We start from the raw sequence: 16,312 nt of genomic DNA on the forward strand, positions 1-16,312 counted from the left end.
GTGTTATGTTCCAACATTCCTCCATCTTGTGCTGATATCAGTTCTTTTTAAGTCTTGATTCCAATAGTTTATATTTTTTCTAAAAGATTGTCTGTTGGATAGGCTCTCTGCAAGGTTTTGTATATCTTACCTATTATATGAATATCCTTTTCGGACTCAAATAGGATTCCCTCAAAATACAGTAGATCTGTTATGTGATGTAATGAGACATATCATGAGGTGTTAGAGAGTGGAATAAAATATGAACATACTCTATTTTCTTTTACAAATATTGGTTACTATTGTACTTTATTGCTGCTGTGGGAGAACTATACTATATCCTGAATGTCTGAATGATGGATATGGCCTGCTGCTGCTGCCATGTCTGTCAATGCATGGCATTTAGCACCAAGCATAAAGGAGTCTAATCTCCATGCTTTCCCATATACTCCAGTGCCCATATGGCGACACATGAGCATAGAAGGTGCAGCCGAGCCCAACCCAGGATGGCATTGTACATGTAAGGTCAGGCGAAGTGTTGACAGCCCCCTCTTTTAATTACATAGAGCTGAGATCAGCACAAATTGTGTGTGTGTGTGTGTGTGTGTGTGTGTGTGTGTGTGTGTGTGTGTGTGTGTGTGTGTGTGTGTGTGTGTGTGTGTGTGTGTGTGTGTGTGTGTGTGTGTGTGTGTGTGTGTGTGTGTGTGTGTGTGTGCTATTCTGTGAGATTGTATCAACCTATTATTTATCCAATTGAGAAGGTCTCTTCTGTCAGATATTAAATACATATGCAGTTGTTTGGTTAGGGTTTGAAGGTTATGTTTTAATGAGACAGAGGAACAGGTATGGTTTTTAGAAAACCACACACACACACACACACACACACACACATACATACCTACACACAAACACACACACATAGACTTACTGTACTGTAAGTGTGGACAAGGCATGGCAGGCAAACAGGAAGTGAACAGTAGACTCTTAGGAAGTTATGACATTCTTGTAAATATGACCGTATATGGGTGTCGGTTGTGTTTGGTGAACTGTAACAAGAGATTATTGCTGGAGGAGAAGTACAGTGTTGAATTAAGGCATCGCTGTTCTTTAATGGCCTTTCATTATAACCAAGGTGGCTCAGCAGATTGTTGCTTTTTTTCGGCATAAGATGAACATTTAGAAAAAAATAACAAAAAATTAATTTAGATCCAGTCATGTTTGCTTTTTACTTCAGGCCATCGATAGCTTTGGCAACGTGTCCGAAGACTTCATCCACAGGCAGTTCGGAGTCGATCTGAGGAGAACGAGAGAAAGAAAGGCATGAAATTAGATTACAAAGGGGATGGCATCATCATTGTAAAGTGAAGAGTATTTTCTGAGCGAGAGAGTGTTAGAGTTTTCAGAGAGATGTGAGATGAGACACTTGGGTGTATTGTCACATTGTATAATAAAATGGAAATGTTTTTATTCCACTGTGCTATGACATACTGTCATACATAACAAACTTCCTCTATCTTTTATCTCATGACAGTAGCCTATAGCTATTAGTTCCAGTCTCACCTTCCTGACGATGCCGCGGCTGGAGTAGAAGGCGATGACTGGCTCGGTGGCTTTGTAGTACAGGTCCAGGCGCTTCTTAATGGTCTCCTCATTGTCGTCAGCTCGGCCGCTGGTCTCACCGCGCTTCATCAGCCTCTTGACCATGGTCTCACCCTTGGCGTCAATGTACAGCAGCAGGCAGGGGGCTCCTATCTGTGAGAAGATGAACATAATGGTGGACACAAAGGTTTTTGAAATTATAAAGTCCTCTTAAGTGGGAGGTGATGGGGAAAATCTAAATATTTATTGAGAGAAGGTCTATGGAAAATATAGGAATATTGAGATATTGGTGATTTTTGAATGGACAAGACACCTCATAAGTTTATGTATGGATCGTTCTACAGAAGTGGTGTAAAAATGTCAATTTAAATCCTATTTCTCCAAACTTTTAGCACACATGTCAGGTAGACATACTCACACACTTTGTTTGTATTGCATATCTGAAATATTTACCTGAATTCCTTACCACCCCACTAAATGTGTCACTGCTGAAACATAGTGGGAAATGTTGCTATAAAGGGAGAACCATGCACACTAGTGATCATTTTGATTAACCTTCTATTACAGATTCGTTTTCGATTCGCATACTAAATTAACAAAATAGTAAAAACATGATTTTTAGCCTGATTTTCAAAACCTTTACATTTTATTTAGAGAAATATCATCTCTATTGTTCTCTATAAAATGTTCAATGTTGATTGAATTACTTATGCATAAAACATTTTTATGTTGTTAGATCTTTAAATGATCACTTTATCTTTATTTTGGTCAAATACCAGGCATTTCAGTGTCAAGTGTTTATTATTACTTTATTGAATGTTGAATATTGAACATTTAAAACATACGATATACTTGCAATGAAGCCGCTCAACAACTACATCACATTAGTCATCTAACAGTCTCCCATCCAGTGTGACACACAGAAGCAACCCGGGTCAACGACCTGCTCAAGGGCACGTCGACAGATCTCCCACCAGCCCTCCAAGATCCCCCCCCCCACAGTTCCCCAAGAGCGGACCCTCAACCATCCATTCCCCACCCCCAAGACCCCCCCTCATAATGCACCAACAAATAACAAAATGAACAAAAGAGAAAAAAGACAAAGGAAAACAGAAAACAATGCAAAAAACAAAAGACCATAACAGCAAGGCCAATCAAAAATGTTTGGCACTATTTACATGTGTGTGTCCATGTATGTGCACATGTGTGCATTTGAATGAGAGTGTGTGTATATTGCATGTGTACAAACACCTGCATGGCATCAGCCTCAGGCAAACCGGCATTAACTGTAACAACACTGCCCCTCAGTGTCATTCAAACTTACTTTTTGTTATGTTTTATTTTGACTTTATTGTTTTTACTTTTACTGTCAAGTGTTAGTCATAGAGGTAGGTCTGTATGTGGTCTTTAGACCACTAGATCAAGAGTCCAAGGGCCCTTTCTTCAATTGTTAGAAACTCAAGTAAAGTAAACTTAAGTAGGGTACAGTACAGCAGGGTACATTACAGTATAGCAGAGCACAGTACAGTACAGTAGAGTAGGTTACAGTACAGCACAGTATAATAGAGCACAGAGTACAGTTTAGTACAGTAAAGTAAAGCACATTACAGACGTCTATGTTTTGGCCAAATAGATGTCAATGTTTGGGATCTTGGAGGATTGGAGCCCCCCCTGCTGGCTATGCATTTCAATACTCTACACTTTTTCCTGAAGTTTGCACTTGTCCACCACCCACATGGTGGTCCACTGTAGCTCAGTTGGTAGAGCATGGTGCATGGAACTTTAGATTGGAGATAGCCTTAATGGTGCTGCTGGTGCTGTCACAGACTCCATGCTGGCACAGATGAGACCTCTATATATCTCTATTGTGTCAATTGTTTCGGTTGTGACCATTTCGGTTTAGACAATTTTGACAAATTTGTTCTTTAAAAAATCACCATTGCTTACATATGGCGGGCTGTCTTTCATGTGGGCATCCCAGCAAACATATATTTTAGTCCCAAAACCATAAGTTGACATATTTCTTGATGTATTCGGATGTTCGGTAGTGACACTTCTCCAAAATATATTAAGATTTGCAGACAGACTACTCAAAATGTGGCCATAGTGGAGAGGGGTGCAATCCCATCACCTAGTGATATTTGTAGGGGTGGGGCTTAAGGCACATTCATTCTACAGTCTTTTAAAGTGTGTGGTTTAGTAGTTTGTTTATTTGGATCCCCATTAACTTTTGCAGAAGCAGCAGCTACTCTTCCTGGGGTCCACAAAAAAAACACAAAACATGACAAATAACAAAACACACATTTAAAATACAACAACAAAAATTATACAAACATTACAACTAAAAAATTATGTGTGTGTTAGTGTGTGTCTGTGTGTGGGTGTGTTTGTGTGTCCCCCCCTTACAGTCCCCACCATTCCATGAGTTGTCTTTTAATCCGTTTTTTAAAGGTCATTTTGCTGTTTGCCTGAGTGATTGGAGCTGGAAGGGAGTTCCATGAGATCAAGGCTCTATATAAAACTGTGCGTTGGTGTGAATTCGTTTTGGACTTGGGGACTGTGAAGAGACCCCCGTTGGGATGTCTTGGGGGGTATGTATGGGTGTCTGAGCTGAAAGTTATTTGATTCTGCAGACAATCTAGATTTTTCATCACAGTAATACTTCTCATAAAAACTAGAAGAGAAGCAGTTCATATTTCGTCAATCCTCAACTAGGAAATACTGGCATGCATGTTGTTGATGTTAGTTCTGTATGTGCAGTTAAGGTCAAGGCGTGTTGCTCTGTTTTGAGCCAGCTGCAGCTTTGCTAGGTCTTTCTTTGCTGCACTTGACCGTATTACCGGACAGTAATTAAGATGGGACAAGACCAGAGCCTGAACAACTAGTACAGTTGATGTTTGTGTCAAAAACGCAGAGCATCTTTTCATAACAGACATACCTCTCTACATCTTCACAACAACTTTGTCAATATGACTTGACCATGATAACTGACCATCCAATGTTATACCTAGCAGTTTAACTTTTTCAACTCTCTCAATGGTCACACCCTTTATGTACAACTCCAGTTAAGGTCAAAAGTGGGGACAGCATTTTTCAGAGAAAGATATTTAAAAAATAAACACAACTAATAATTAGATGAGTATCTTTGAATGTAATAATAGAACAACTCAATATGTTCTATTTAAATAGGTGTAAAAAAAATACACAAATCATGAATTGCTTTATTTTCAAACATGAAGTTTAGGAATCAGGGTTTGGGACAGCCACCTCCAAATAGAAATAGGTGTTTAAACAATGACTTTGTATATATTAATTTAAAAATACAGTGGCAAAGAAAAGTATGTGAACCCTTTGGAAATACCTGGATTTCTGCATAAATTGGTCATAAAATTTGATCTGATATTCATCTAGGTCACAACAATAGACAAACACAGTCTGCTTAAACTAAAAACACAAACAATTATACATTTTCATGTCTTTATTGAACACACCATGTACACATTCACAGTGCAGGGAGGAAAAAGTATGTCAACCCTTGGATTTAATAACTGGTTGACCCTCCTTTGGCAGCAATAACCTCAACCAAACGTTTTCTGTAGTTGCGGATCAGACCTGCGGTCAGGAGGAATTTCGGACCATTCCTCTTTACAAAACTGTTTCAGTTCAGCAATATTCTTGGGATGTCTGGTGTGAACTGCCCTCTTGAGGTCATGCCACAGCATCTCAAATCAGGTTGAGGTCAGGACTGACTGGGCCACTCCAGAAGGTGTATTTTCTTCTGTTGAAGCCATTCTTTTGTTGATTTACTTCTGTGTTTTGGGTCTTTGTCCTGTTGCATCACCCAACCTCTGTTGAGCTTCAATTGGCGGACAGATAGCTTAACATTCTCCTGCAAAATGTCTTGATAAACTTGGGAATTCATTTTTACGTCGATGACAGAAAGCTGTCCAGGCCCTGAGGCAGCACGCAGCCCCAAACCATGATGCTCCCTCCACCATACTTTACAGTTGGAATGAGGTTTTGATATTGGTGTGCTGTGCCTTTTTTTCTCCACACATAGTGTTGTGTGTTCCTAATAAACAACTCAACTGTAGTTTAATCTGTTCACAGAATATTTTTCCAGTAGCGCTGTGGAACATCCAGGTGCAGCAATGTTTTTTTTGGACAGCAGTGGCTTCTTCCGTGGTGTCCTCCCATGAACACAATTATTGTTTAATGTTTTACGTATCATAGACTCTTCAACAGAGATGGTAGCATGTTCCAGAGATTTCTGTAAGTCTTTAGCTGACACTCTAGGATTCTTCTTAACCTCATTGAGCCACTCCTAGGGAGAGTAGCAACAGTGCTGAACTTTCTCCATTTATAGACAATTTGTCGTACAGTGGACTGATGAACATCAATGTCACGGCCATCGAATGAAGTAGACCAAGGTGCAGCGTTGTGAGCGTACATTTTCCTTTTATTTGTTAAAATGTCGCCAACAAAACAATAAATAACAAAAACGACCGTGAAGCTTACAGGGCATAAGTGCCACTAACAAAGTCAACTTCCCACAAAGAAAGGAGGGAAAGGGCTACCTAAGTATGGTTCCCAATCAGAGACAACGATAGACAGCTGTCCCTGATTGAGAACCATGCCCGGCCAAAACATAGAAATACAAAATCATAGAAAATAAAAACATAGAATGCCCACCCCAAATCACACCCTGACCAAACCAAATAGAGACATAAAAAGGCTCTCTAAGGTCAGGGTGTGACAATCAAGGCTTTTTGAGATACTTTTGTAACACTTTCCAGCTTTATGCAAGTCAACAATTCTTAATCTTAGATCTTCTGAGATCTCTTTTGTTCGAGGCATGGTTCACATCATTTATTGTGCTTGAGGCATAATAAATAAATAATTGAAAAAATCTAAATCCGTCTGTTTAAGATAGAGATATCTGTTTTGCATGGGCTACGTCTCATCCACCACATCCGCCAATGTTTGCCTTTAACATCAGCGGTGGAAGGTGACCCTAGCTACAGAGTTGTTTGTCAGACCAGGAGACATCCCGAAAATCGATCTTCTCATGGAAGTATCTCTAACATCTATTCTCTGTTTTGCTCTCTGAAGTTCTACAAGACTCATCTGAAGGTAACCTGGTACAGGGCTGAACATATTATTTGAGTGAATTTTATACAGCATTTCCACATCAAAGGTATACAGGTAATTCCATGATAAATTCTTATTATGTTTGTAGCTTATTTCTCTAAGATATAGGACAGGCACTTCAAAACATACTTCCTTTTGATAGATTTTTGGCAGTTTTCCCCACGTATTAATCTGTTATTAGACACTTTTTTGTGGGCTAATAGCAGTTAAGCCAAATTCAATGTTTCATCAAATAATTTTGTAATATTTTTTTTTGATACCTAGAGGGGTCTTAAAATTCAAAATCAAATAGCTAAATTATCCTTGGTATGACCATCTTAAAACAATTCTGTGTTAGCTTAGGGAGATACAATACGCATTTCTTTGGTAAAAAAGACAGGTGCTGCTGATAATACTGCCATCGTCGTCGATGCAGAGGACGTGTATGTGTAGCTCATATCATACTCTTTCTGGCCAGACAACATCAGATACATGGGCTACATATCGTAAGACAGAGGGGCGCTGTTTCGCTCGATCGAATGCTTTCTCTGGTGAGCTACTTGTGAATTGAAGGAAAGTTGGCGGGTGCACAGTGCACTGTTCGCATGCTGGAATTATTTTGGATGAACATACTAAGGTAACCATTTTTTTTTAAAGTGATTTTTTTGACAATCAGATGAAAACATCATGACTGGTTGTGTTCATGGCACATTAAAAAGTAATACATTTTTACAGATAAATTACATGTCTTTACTATAAATCCCATAACACCTTTTTGAGAAGGGACGGGGAGGAGGGGTGGCCTCAGACTGGCCTCTGCCTGAGATCACAAAGTCCGCCCATGGGAACAGTAAGGATTTTCTAAATGTGAATCCATGTTCCTGTCTCCTCTTACCTTCTTCTCGAACTCCTCGCCCTGTTTGACCTCACGGGGGTAGCCATCAATAAGGAAGCCCTTGGACACGTCAACCTTAGCGATCATGGCATCCTTGATCATGTCCAAGACTGTGTCCTATAGGAGGGAAGCACATGTACTATTTATTAACATGAAACACACTCACCCTCATAGAAAGATGTTTGAACAGTTTTACTTCTGTGCTGAAAAATAACTATGAACACAATAACACCCCTATTACAATTGGTATTTACCTGATTTATTGGTACTTATTGCAAGGAGTTCAGCACAAATGGTTATACCTTATACCATAAATGTATGAAGTTGGACTATAATTGCTGTAATAACAACATTTAATTGACGTGCTGTTACGCAGTAAGTGCTTTGTGGATATGATTCGAAAAGCTGTCCAATGCAGCCACTCACCAGGGGTACGAGCTCTCCCTTCTGCATGATGGCCTGGAGGGTCTTGCCCCTCTCAGAGCCGGAGGCCACCTCAGCACGCAGCAGGTCCCCGGAGGACAGGTGGGTGTAGCCATACTTGGCCACCACCTTCTCACACTGGGTGCCCTTGCCAGAGCCAGGCCCGCCTTGGGGACACATACAAAAAGGACAGGCCAGGGGTTAGTGGTGTTTGGTCGGTTGGTGAATCCCATCTAGCCATAACCTTAGTAGTGGTTGGTGAATCCCATCTAGCCATAACCTTACTGGTGGTTGGGGAATCCCATCTTGCCATAACCTTACTGGTGGTTGGGGAATCCCATCTAGCCATAACCTTACTGGTGGTTGGTGAATTCCATCTAGCCATAACCTTAGTGATGGTTGGTGAATTCCATCGAGCCATAACCTTACTGGTGGTTGGTGAATTCCATCGAGCCATAACCTTAGTGATGGTTGGAAGTGTATGACACAGGGCTGTTCTATGTATTTACTGTATACTTCAGTGCATTCCTTCAAGAGAAGTGTTGTCTACACATCTAATGTTTTATTTATTTTATTTTACATTTATTTAACTAGGCAAGTCAGTTAAGAACAAATTCTTATTTACAGTGATGGCCTACGAATATCAGGCGTTTAGAACATGTACACATTTTGTATTGTGTTGAATGATGGTGTTGATTCTGATTTTGTGTGGGGTTTCACAAAATTAGAGGAAAAATGTATTTCACTCACCCACAACAAAGATGATCTTGGCGTCCTTGATTTTGTCTAGAAGGAACAGAGACAACAGAGCAACATGTGAGTCTTGGTAGTTCTAGAAACAACTTTAGACGTTTAGGTTACTCATTAACCCTGCAGCTTGCTAAAAGTAAACCAAGTAAATAAATGTTTTAAATGTGACAGTGTAACAAACCATCATCAGAATGGACAATTCGTCCAGAGCAGCTGGCTGAGCAACCCATCTTGACACGGAACCTCACTGCACTGCACTGGAGCTACCGTGCCATGCTCTACTCTAATTAGACTAAAATGGAGTTACCTTGGCAACTACAACCAACCACAATGCTTTGTGACCACATAGAAGATGGCCCCTAACTAGAATGATGTGGTAAGTTTATCCAAATTCACTGTAGTCACACACATTTGGTAGCAATTTGGGATGTTTATGCATAATATCATTTAACATGATTCCACATGAGGAAATGCAGTGTTAAAGTCACTAGGGAATCCAAAAGTACTTTCTAGTAAAGTCTTTGAGTTTTTTACATCTGGATTGGATTTGCGCAAGCAGTGCAAATACAGTATATCTCTCAATGGAAAAAACGTATCAGTCATTGATAAGTAGTAGCTATAAGAAGTTGCTAAGAAATCCATGTTGCCTCATCGATTAATCAACAACAATAGAATGTATAGCTACAAACTCATATAAACTATTTTCCCATGTGAGTGTTGTGTTAACTGTGAATGTACAGTATGTTCCGTTCAGCTGTTGCAATATAAAAAATAACCAGCAGAGGTCACCATAGCCTAAGCATGCACTTCCACCATGAAAACAGTCTTATGGAAAAGGCTGACCAACATAATATAATTTCTCATAATTACCTGCCATCTTGATCTGTTATGTAAGGGTTGTTCCTTTTAACTGAAATAGAAGACAGAGAATACAGATGTTAGCTTGTACATTCAGAGCTAATATCACATTTCGACTGCATTTGATTCCATGGAAATATTTTGGTTAAACAATCTAATTTTCTTATTTAAAATAGTCACCCATATCATTTCAAAGAGAACTAAAGATGGTAATATTGGTCAGTAGTTTATCTTAGTATACTTACGAATCTCTGTCAAAAGTGAATTACTGCAAATTACATAATCTAATCTGAAAGCATTCATATTCATTATATTGTAGTAAAGCCTATACTCTTTCACAGTTTTGACATTAAGACAGTTGATGTCCAAGCAAAAGAGAAAATGTGTAAGTGAGAATAACCACTGACGCCTGAACTTGCTATTTTCTTATAATGTACAGTCCATTCGGAAAGTATTCATACCCCTTGACTTTTTCCACATTTTGTTACGTTACAGCCTTATTCTAAAATGTATTAAATAAATGTTTTTCCTCATCAATCTACACAAAACACCCCATAATGACAAAGCAAAAACAGGTTTTTGGAAATGTTTGCAAATGTATTACAAATTTAAAACAGAAATACCTTATTTACATAAGTATTCAGACCCTTTTCTATGAAACTCGAAATTAAGCTCAGGTTTATCCTGTTTACATTGATCATCCTTGAGATATTTCTACAACTTGATTGGATTCCACCTGTGGTAAATTCAATCAACTGGACAAGATTTGGAATGGCACACACCTGTCTATATAAGGTCACACAGTTGACAGTACATGTCAGAGCAAAACCCAAGCCATGAGGTCGAAGGAATTGTCCGTAGAGTTCCGAGACAGGATTGTGTCGAGGCACAGATCTGGGGAAGGGTACCAAAAAATGTATGCAGCATTGAAGGTCCCCAAGAACACAGTGGCCTCCATCATTCTTAAATGGAAGAAGTTTGGAACCACCAAGACTTTTCCTAGAGCTTGCCACCCGGCCATGTTTTTTAGCAGCAGGGACTGGGAGACTAGCCAGGATCAAGGGAAAGATGATCGGAGAAAAGTACAGAAATCATTGATGAAAACCTGCTCCAGAGCGCTCAGGACCTCAGACTGGGGGCGAAGATTCACCTTCCAACAGTACAACGACCTTAAGCACACAGCCAAGACAAGGCAAGAGTGCCTTCGGGACAAGTTTCTGAATGTCCTTGAGTGGCCCAGCCAGAGCCTGAACTTGAACCAGATCGAACATCTCTGGAGAGAACTGAAAATAACAGTGCAGCAACACTCCCCATCCAACCTGACAGAGCTTGAAAGGATCTGCAGAGAAATTTGGGAGAAACTCCCCAAATACAGGTGTGCCAAGCTTGTAGCGTCAAACCCACGAAGACTCGAGGCTGTAATCACTGTCAAAGGTGCTTCAACAAAGTACTGAGTAAAGGGTCTGAAAACTTATGTAAAAGTGATATTTCATTTTTTAAATAAAAAATCAAATAAAAATATGTTTTTGTTTTGTCATTATGGGGTACTGTGTGTAGATTGATGAGGGGGAAAAACTATTTAATCAATTTTAGAATAAGGCTTTAACATAACAAAATGTGGAAAAAGTCAAGGGGTATGAATACTTCCGAATGCACTGTGAGAATGTATGTGAGAATAACGTTTCCTCAGACTCTCCATACATCTCTTATTGACCAAGTCTTTTGCAGATGAAACACACTACCATTTGTATATTATGTAACTTGAATGTAACTTGACCCAGTCAGTCCACAGAAGGGAATCATGGGAATGCAGCATCAGAAACACTAACACAGACTAGCCCTTCTTTTAGCCTGAACCTAAGTACAGTGGAACATAATCAAGGGTTTATTTGGTTACTTAGTGACCTTTTGTGGGTTTGAGTATCCTGACTTGAACTCCAGAGAGAAAACTGGATATTCAGGTTCATTAGAGACTGAATAGAAAAATGTTTGCATGTTTTCCTGTGTCATGGCAATAGTTTTCATTGCATAAACTTACAGGTTACCAACCACACACACTAGAAGGTGTTTCTGGTTTAAAATATGATATGATTAATTGTGCAGTGACACTGCCAAAGAAATGGGTAGGCAGGTGACTAGTAGCACTAAGCATAGATGTCCTTTCATTTGCTTTGTGATTTTTTATAATGCACCAGAAAAAAGTCACAGCTCAGCCGTGTTCCACAGACAGGCTTGAGTATAAATTTCACCATTGGAAAAGTGTTTCAATAGAGCGGCCATATTGTTTGCACACTGTCTGGTGTATGTGTCTACATATGTCTAGCTGTGCCAGACAGTGCTTGATAAGATTATTCCACCCCATTCACAGAGGAGAAAAGTAAGAAGGTGTTTAGTTTCACTGATTGTCTTCATCATCCTGCATGTCAGAGCAAAAATCAAGCCATGAGGTCGAAGGAATTGTCTGTAGAGTTCCGAGACAGGATTGTGTTGAGGCACAGATCTGGGGAAGGGTACCAAAAAATGTCTGCAGCATTGAAGGTCCCCAAGAACACAGTGGCCTCCATCATTCTTAAATGGAAGAAGATTGGAACCACCAAGACTTTCCTAGAGCTTGCCACCCGGCCAAACTGAGCAATCGCGAGAGAAGGACCTTGGTCAGGGAGGTGACCAAGAACCCGATGGTCACTATGACAGAGCTCCAGAGTTCCTCTGTGGAGAAGGGAGAACCTTCCAGAAGAACAACCATCTCTGCAGCACTCCACCAATCAGGCCTTTATGGTAGAGTGGACAGACGGAAGCTACTCCTCAGTAAAAGGCACATGACAGCCCACTTGAAGTTTGCCAAAAGGCACCTAAAAGACTCTCAGACCATTAGAAATCAGATTCTCTGGTCTGATGAAACCAAGATTGAACTCTTTGGCCTGAATGCCAAGTGTCACAGCTGGAGGAAACCTGGCAGAATCCCTACGGTGAAGCATGGTGGTGGCAGCATCATGCTGTGGGGGCGTTTTTCAGCAGCAGGGACTGGGAGACTAGTCAGGATCAAGGGAAAGATGAACGGAGCAGAGTGCAGAGATCATTGATTGAAACCTGCTCCAGAGCGCTCAGGACCTCAGACTGAGGCGAAGATTCACCTTCCAACAGGACAATGACCTTAAGCACACAGCCAAGACAAAGCATGAGTGGCTTCGGGACAGGTTTCTGAATGTCCTTGAGTGGCCCAGCCAGAACCTGGACTTGAACCCGATCTAACATCTCTGGAGAGACCTGAAAATAACTGTGCAGCAACACCCATCCAACCTGACAGAGCTGAGAGGATCTACCCTACTCTATCTTCCTTTTTCTGAAGGCTCACTAGTCCAGGTCCAGGGTGGCAGGTTTTATGTAGGGGCTGTTGAACCTGTGGTCTTTGTAAATGTCACCCTGGCATCTGAGTCTGTGCTGTGCCCTTTTGGGACTCCCATCCTGGCCTATTATGGTGCCCTCATCAGGGTCTCCAGCGTACTTGGAATGCCAAACACTCACAGCCTCCAGTCAGGGGAGGACCTGACATGTCCCAGGCAGCTGGGGTTACCGTTATGAAGTATGATTGATTTGACATGAGGCGTAACATGTGTTTTATATTGTGTTACGCTGCACAATGTTGACCACATACATTGACCTTTACATTGACTGTTAATTTCTTTTGCAACTCTCTTTCCCCAGCTATAAAAATACCCAGTCAGTCCCCCGTGCAGTTGTTCCCAGATACCATGTCAACTATTCCCAGAAAGCACATGGAATGCTGTATTGCACTTGCAGCTGGGAAAGCCAATGAAAGTGTAGCATAGAGTATTTAGCAATAAGCACATAATCCGTCATAACAACTGCAGTGTTCCCTGCTCGCTGTTGTGCAAAGCAGGTGATGTACTGTATTGTATGTGGTCCTCCTGTGGTACTGCTACTTTAATAGTGGTGATATGCCTTTAAGGGAAAGCAGTGAAACTCTTTGACATCATCAGCCCAGTCTGAGTTATGATATTCTGTAGTCTGAGAAAGCGAGAGAGAGAGGTCTACTGTAGCTTTGTTGTGTGAGTTCCAGGCTGTAGGGCTTCGCTGTTTTGGAGCTGCACCATTAACTGAGAAGAATCAATAGCATGAGAAGGCATGCAGCAGCTCGTATCAATGCAATATGCTGTAAATAGAGCCATACTGCAAATAAGGTAGGCTTATGTCTGAATGCAAAAATAGCATGAGGGGAGAAGCAACAGGACAGGCACAGGAACATGTAGGCAATTCCAGTTGAACTTCATGACAGCTCAATAAAAGATGAGCGAGTCAAAATCCAGCCAAGCCTGTTCTTTTTATCTCCTTCTGTGCATGCAGCCTAGGCATGCTCTTGTCAGTCACTGAGATTTATAAATACTGTGCGATGGTCTAGTCCATTCACAGCCATGGTGGATGACACATAGAATGACACACGCTTCCTTTGGCTGTCAGCCTTCCATAGCCTCTAAATGAATTGCATCAGAGAAGAAGTTACAGCTAAGCTCAGGCGCCACTGCACAGTGCCTCTCTCTCTCTCTCTCTCTCTCTCTCTCTCTCTCTCTCTCTCTCTCTCTCTCTCTCTCTCTCTCTCTCTCTCTCTCTCTCTCTCTCTCTCTCTCTCTCTCTCTCTCTCTCTCTCTCTCTCTCTCTCTCTCTCTCTCTCTCTCTCTCTCTCTCTCTCTCTCTCTCTCTCTCTCTCTCTCTCTCTCTCTCTCTCTCTCTCTCTCTCTCTCTCTCTCTCTCTCTCTCTCTCTCTCTCTAGCCAGTCAAGCTCTCTGCTCACTATTCCCTCACAAGCCTCTCTCTGTGTTCCTGCAGCGCAACAAGCCCCCAAGCCATACTTCCTGCACTCTCTCTTCTTCTGCGCTCCTGCCATTGTGTGTCTGTACTCTACTGACCTCTCTGTAACGGTGCAGATCTGTCCACCAGTGTGACTGTCCCTGTATCCTGTGTCTGTCTGAGCAGTGTCCCTGATGCACGGTGGCCCTCCCTCTCCTTCCTCCTCCTTTTTATAGCGCAGCTCAGCCTGCTCAGACACCAGTGCATTCTGGGAAAATAAGGAGAGTGAGGGAGGGCGAGAGACAGGAGGAGAGGGAGGGGGAGGGTTTGCAGGCAGTGTGCTGCTCTAAAGATTAATTATTGTTGTGTGTTCGATCCGCGGCTGCTCCCTTTGCATTTAAATTTTACACCCTGCTTCATTAAGGAGAGGTTGTGTAATCGAGGGGAAGAGAGAGAGAGCTAGGGAGACACCAAGCTAATGAGGAAGTCAGTTAAGGGGGGGGATTATCAACTAACTGCAGATTGAGATGTAGTTCCTTTAATATGGACTGAACCAACTGCTGGGGAGGTCAGTAGGGAAACACACAACTACTGTACAAAGGAGCCCACTGAGCACAAACTGGTTGAATCAAAGTTGTTTCAATGTAATTTGTCAATGTATTCTGACGTGGAATCTACATGGAAAATACATTGGATTTGAAAAAAGTAATCAATTGTTGTTTTGAGGGTAAAATTTCAACCTCAGGATTATGTCATCGTTGTAACCAATTTTCAGCATAGACAAACCTTGTATAAAATGTGTTGAATTTGTACCTTTGAAACAACATCATTAATTCAACATTATATACACTATATATATATATATATATATATATATTTATATATATATTTATATATATATATATTTGTTTTTAACAATAGACTGGGCAGCACCTCCTACTGGAGAGTTGATCTACAGCTGATCATTTAGTCTCCCATTCAGGGTTTTAACCAAGCCCAGCACAGCTCAGCTTTTATATTTCGAGAGCTTGGGTCTATAATATTCTATCCGCAAAATATTATTCTGATAAAATTGTCTTTAAAGTTCCAAACCCTCATTTGTATTTTTTGGTATTTTATTAGTGATCCCCATTAGCTGGTGCCAAAGCAACAGCTTCTCTTCCTTGGGTCCAAACACATCAAGACACTTACATTACACAAAAAAAGATAAAATAGTACATCATACAACATCGCTACACCACTACATATCCACAACATAAAATACATGATACCACCATACAAGAATACAACAATGTACATGTGTGTATGCATGTGTCTGTACTTGTGTGTGTGTTTCTTCACAGTCCCCGCTGTTCCATAAGGTGTATTTTTATCCGTTTTTTAAATCTGATTCTACTGTTTGCATCAGTTACGTGATGTGGAATAGAGTTCCATGTACTCATGGCTCTATGTAATACTGTACACCTCCCATTGTAACGCATGTCGTCGGGAGAAGGAGAGGAGGACCAAGGTGCAGCGTGGTAAGTGTTCATTATTTTAATAAAACAACTGAACACTGAACAAAACAACAAAAACGACAAACGAACAGTCCTGTAAGGTGACGAAAAACACTAAACAGAAAATAACCACCCACAAACACAAGTGGGAAAACAGGCTACCAAAGTATGGCTCTCAATCAGAGACAACGATAGACAGCTGCCTCTGATTGAGAACCATACCAGGCCAAACACATAGAAACAGAAAACCTAGACCTACAACATAGAATACCCACCCACATCACACCCTGACCAAACTAAAAATAGAAACATACAAAGCAATCTACGGTCAGGGCGTGACAGTACCCCCCCCAAAGGTGCGGACTCCGGCCGCAAA

At 41.0% G+C, this 16,312-nt stretch overlaps 1 protein-coding gene across 1 annotated transcript; it reads right to left on the reverse strand.

The window, feature by feature from the left end:
- Positions 1-793: 793 nt before the first annotated feature.
- On the reverse strand, positions 794-14,652 carry LOC120026281 (adenylate kinase isoenzyme 1-like). The gene is made up of 7 exons (XM_038971108.1): positions 14,560-14,652; positions 9,647-9,686; positions 8,777-8,812; positions 8,030-8,193; positions 7,604-7,720; positions 1,540-1,731; positions 794-1,273 (listed from the first exon to the last, which is right to left on the reverse strand). The coding sequence occupies exons 2-7, from the start codon at positions 9,651-9,653 to the stop codon at positions 1,205-1,207; spliced, it is 585 nt and encodes a 194-aa protein (XP_038827036.1). The 5' UTR covers positions 9,654-9,686; positions 14,560-14,652; the 3' UTR covers positions 794-1,204.
- Between the last annotated feature and the right edge of the window lie 1,660 nt (positions 14,653-16,312).

This window comes from Salvelinus namaycush, chromosome 31 (genome assembly GCF_016432855.1).
Source record: "Salvelinus namaycush isolate Seneca chromosome 31, SaNama_1.0, whole genome shotgun sequence".
Lineage (NCBI taxonomy): Eukaryota > Metazoa > Chordata > Actinopteri > Salmoniformes > Salmonidae > Salvelinus > Salvelinus namaycush.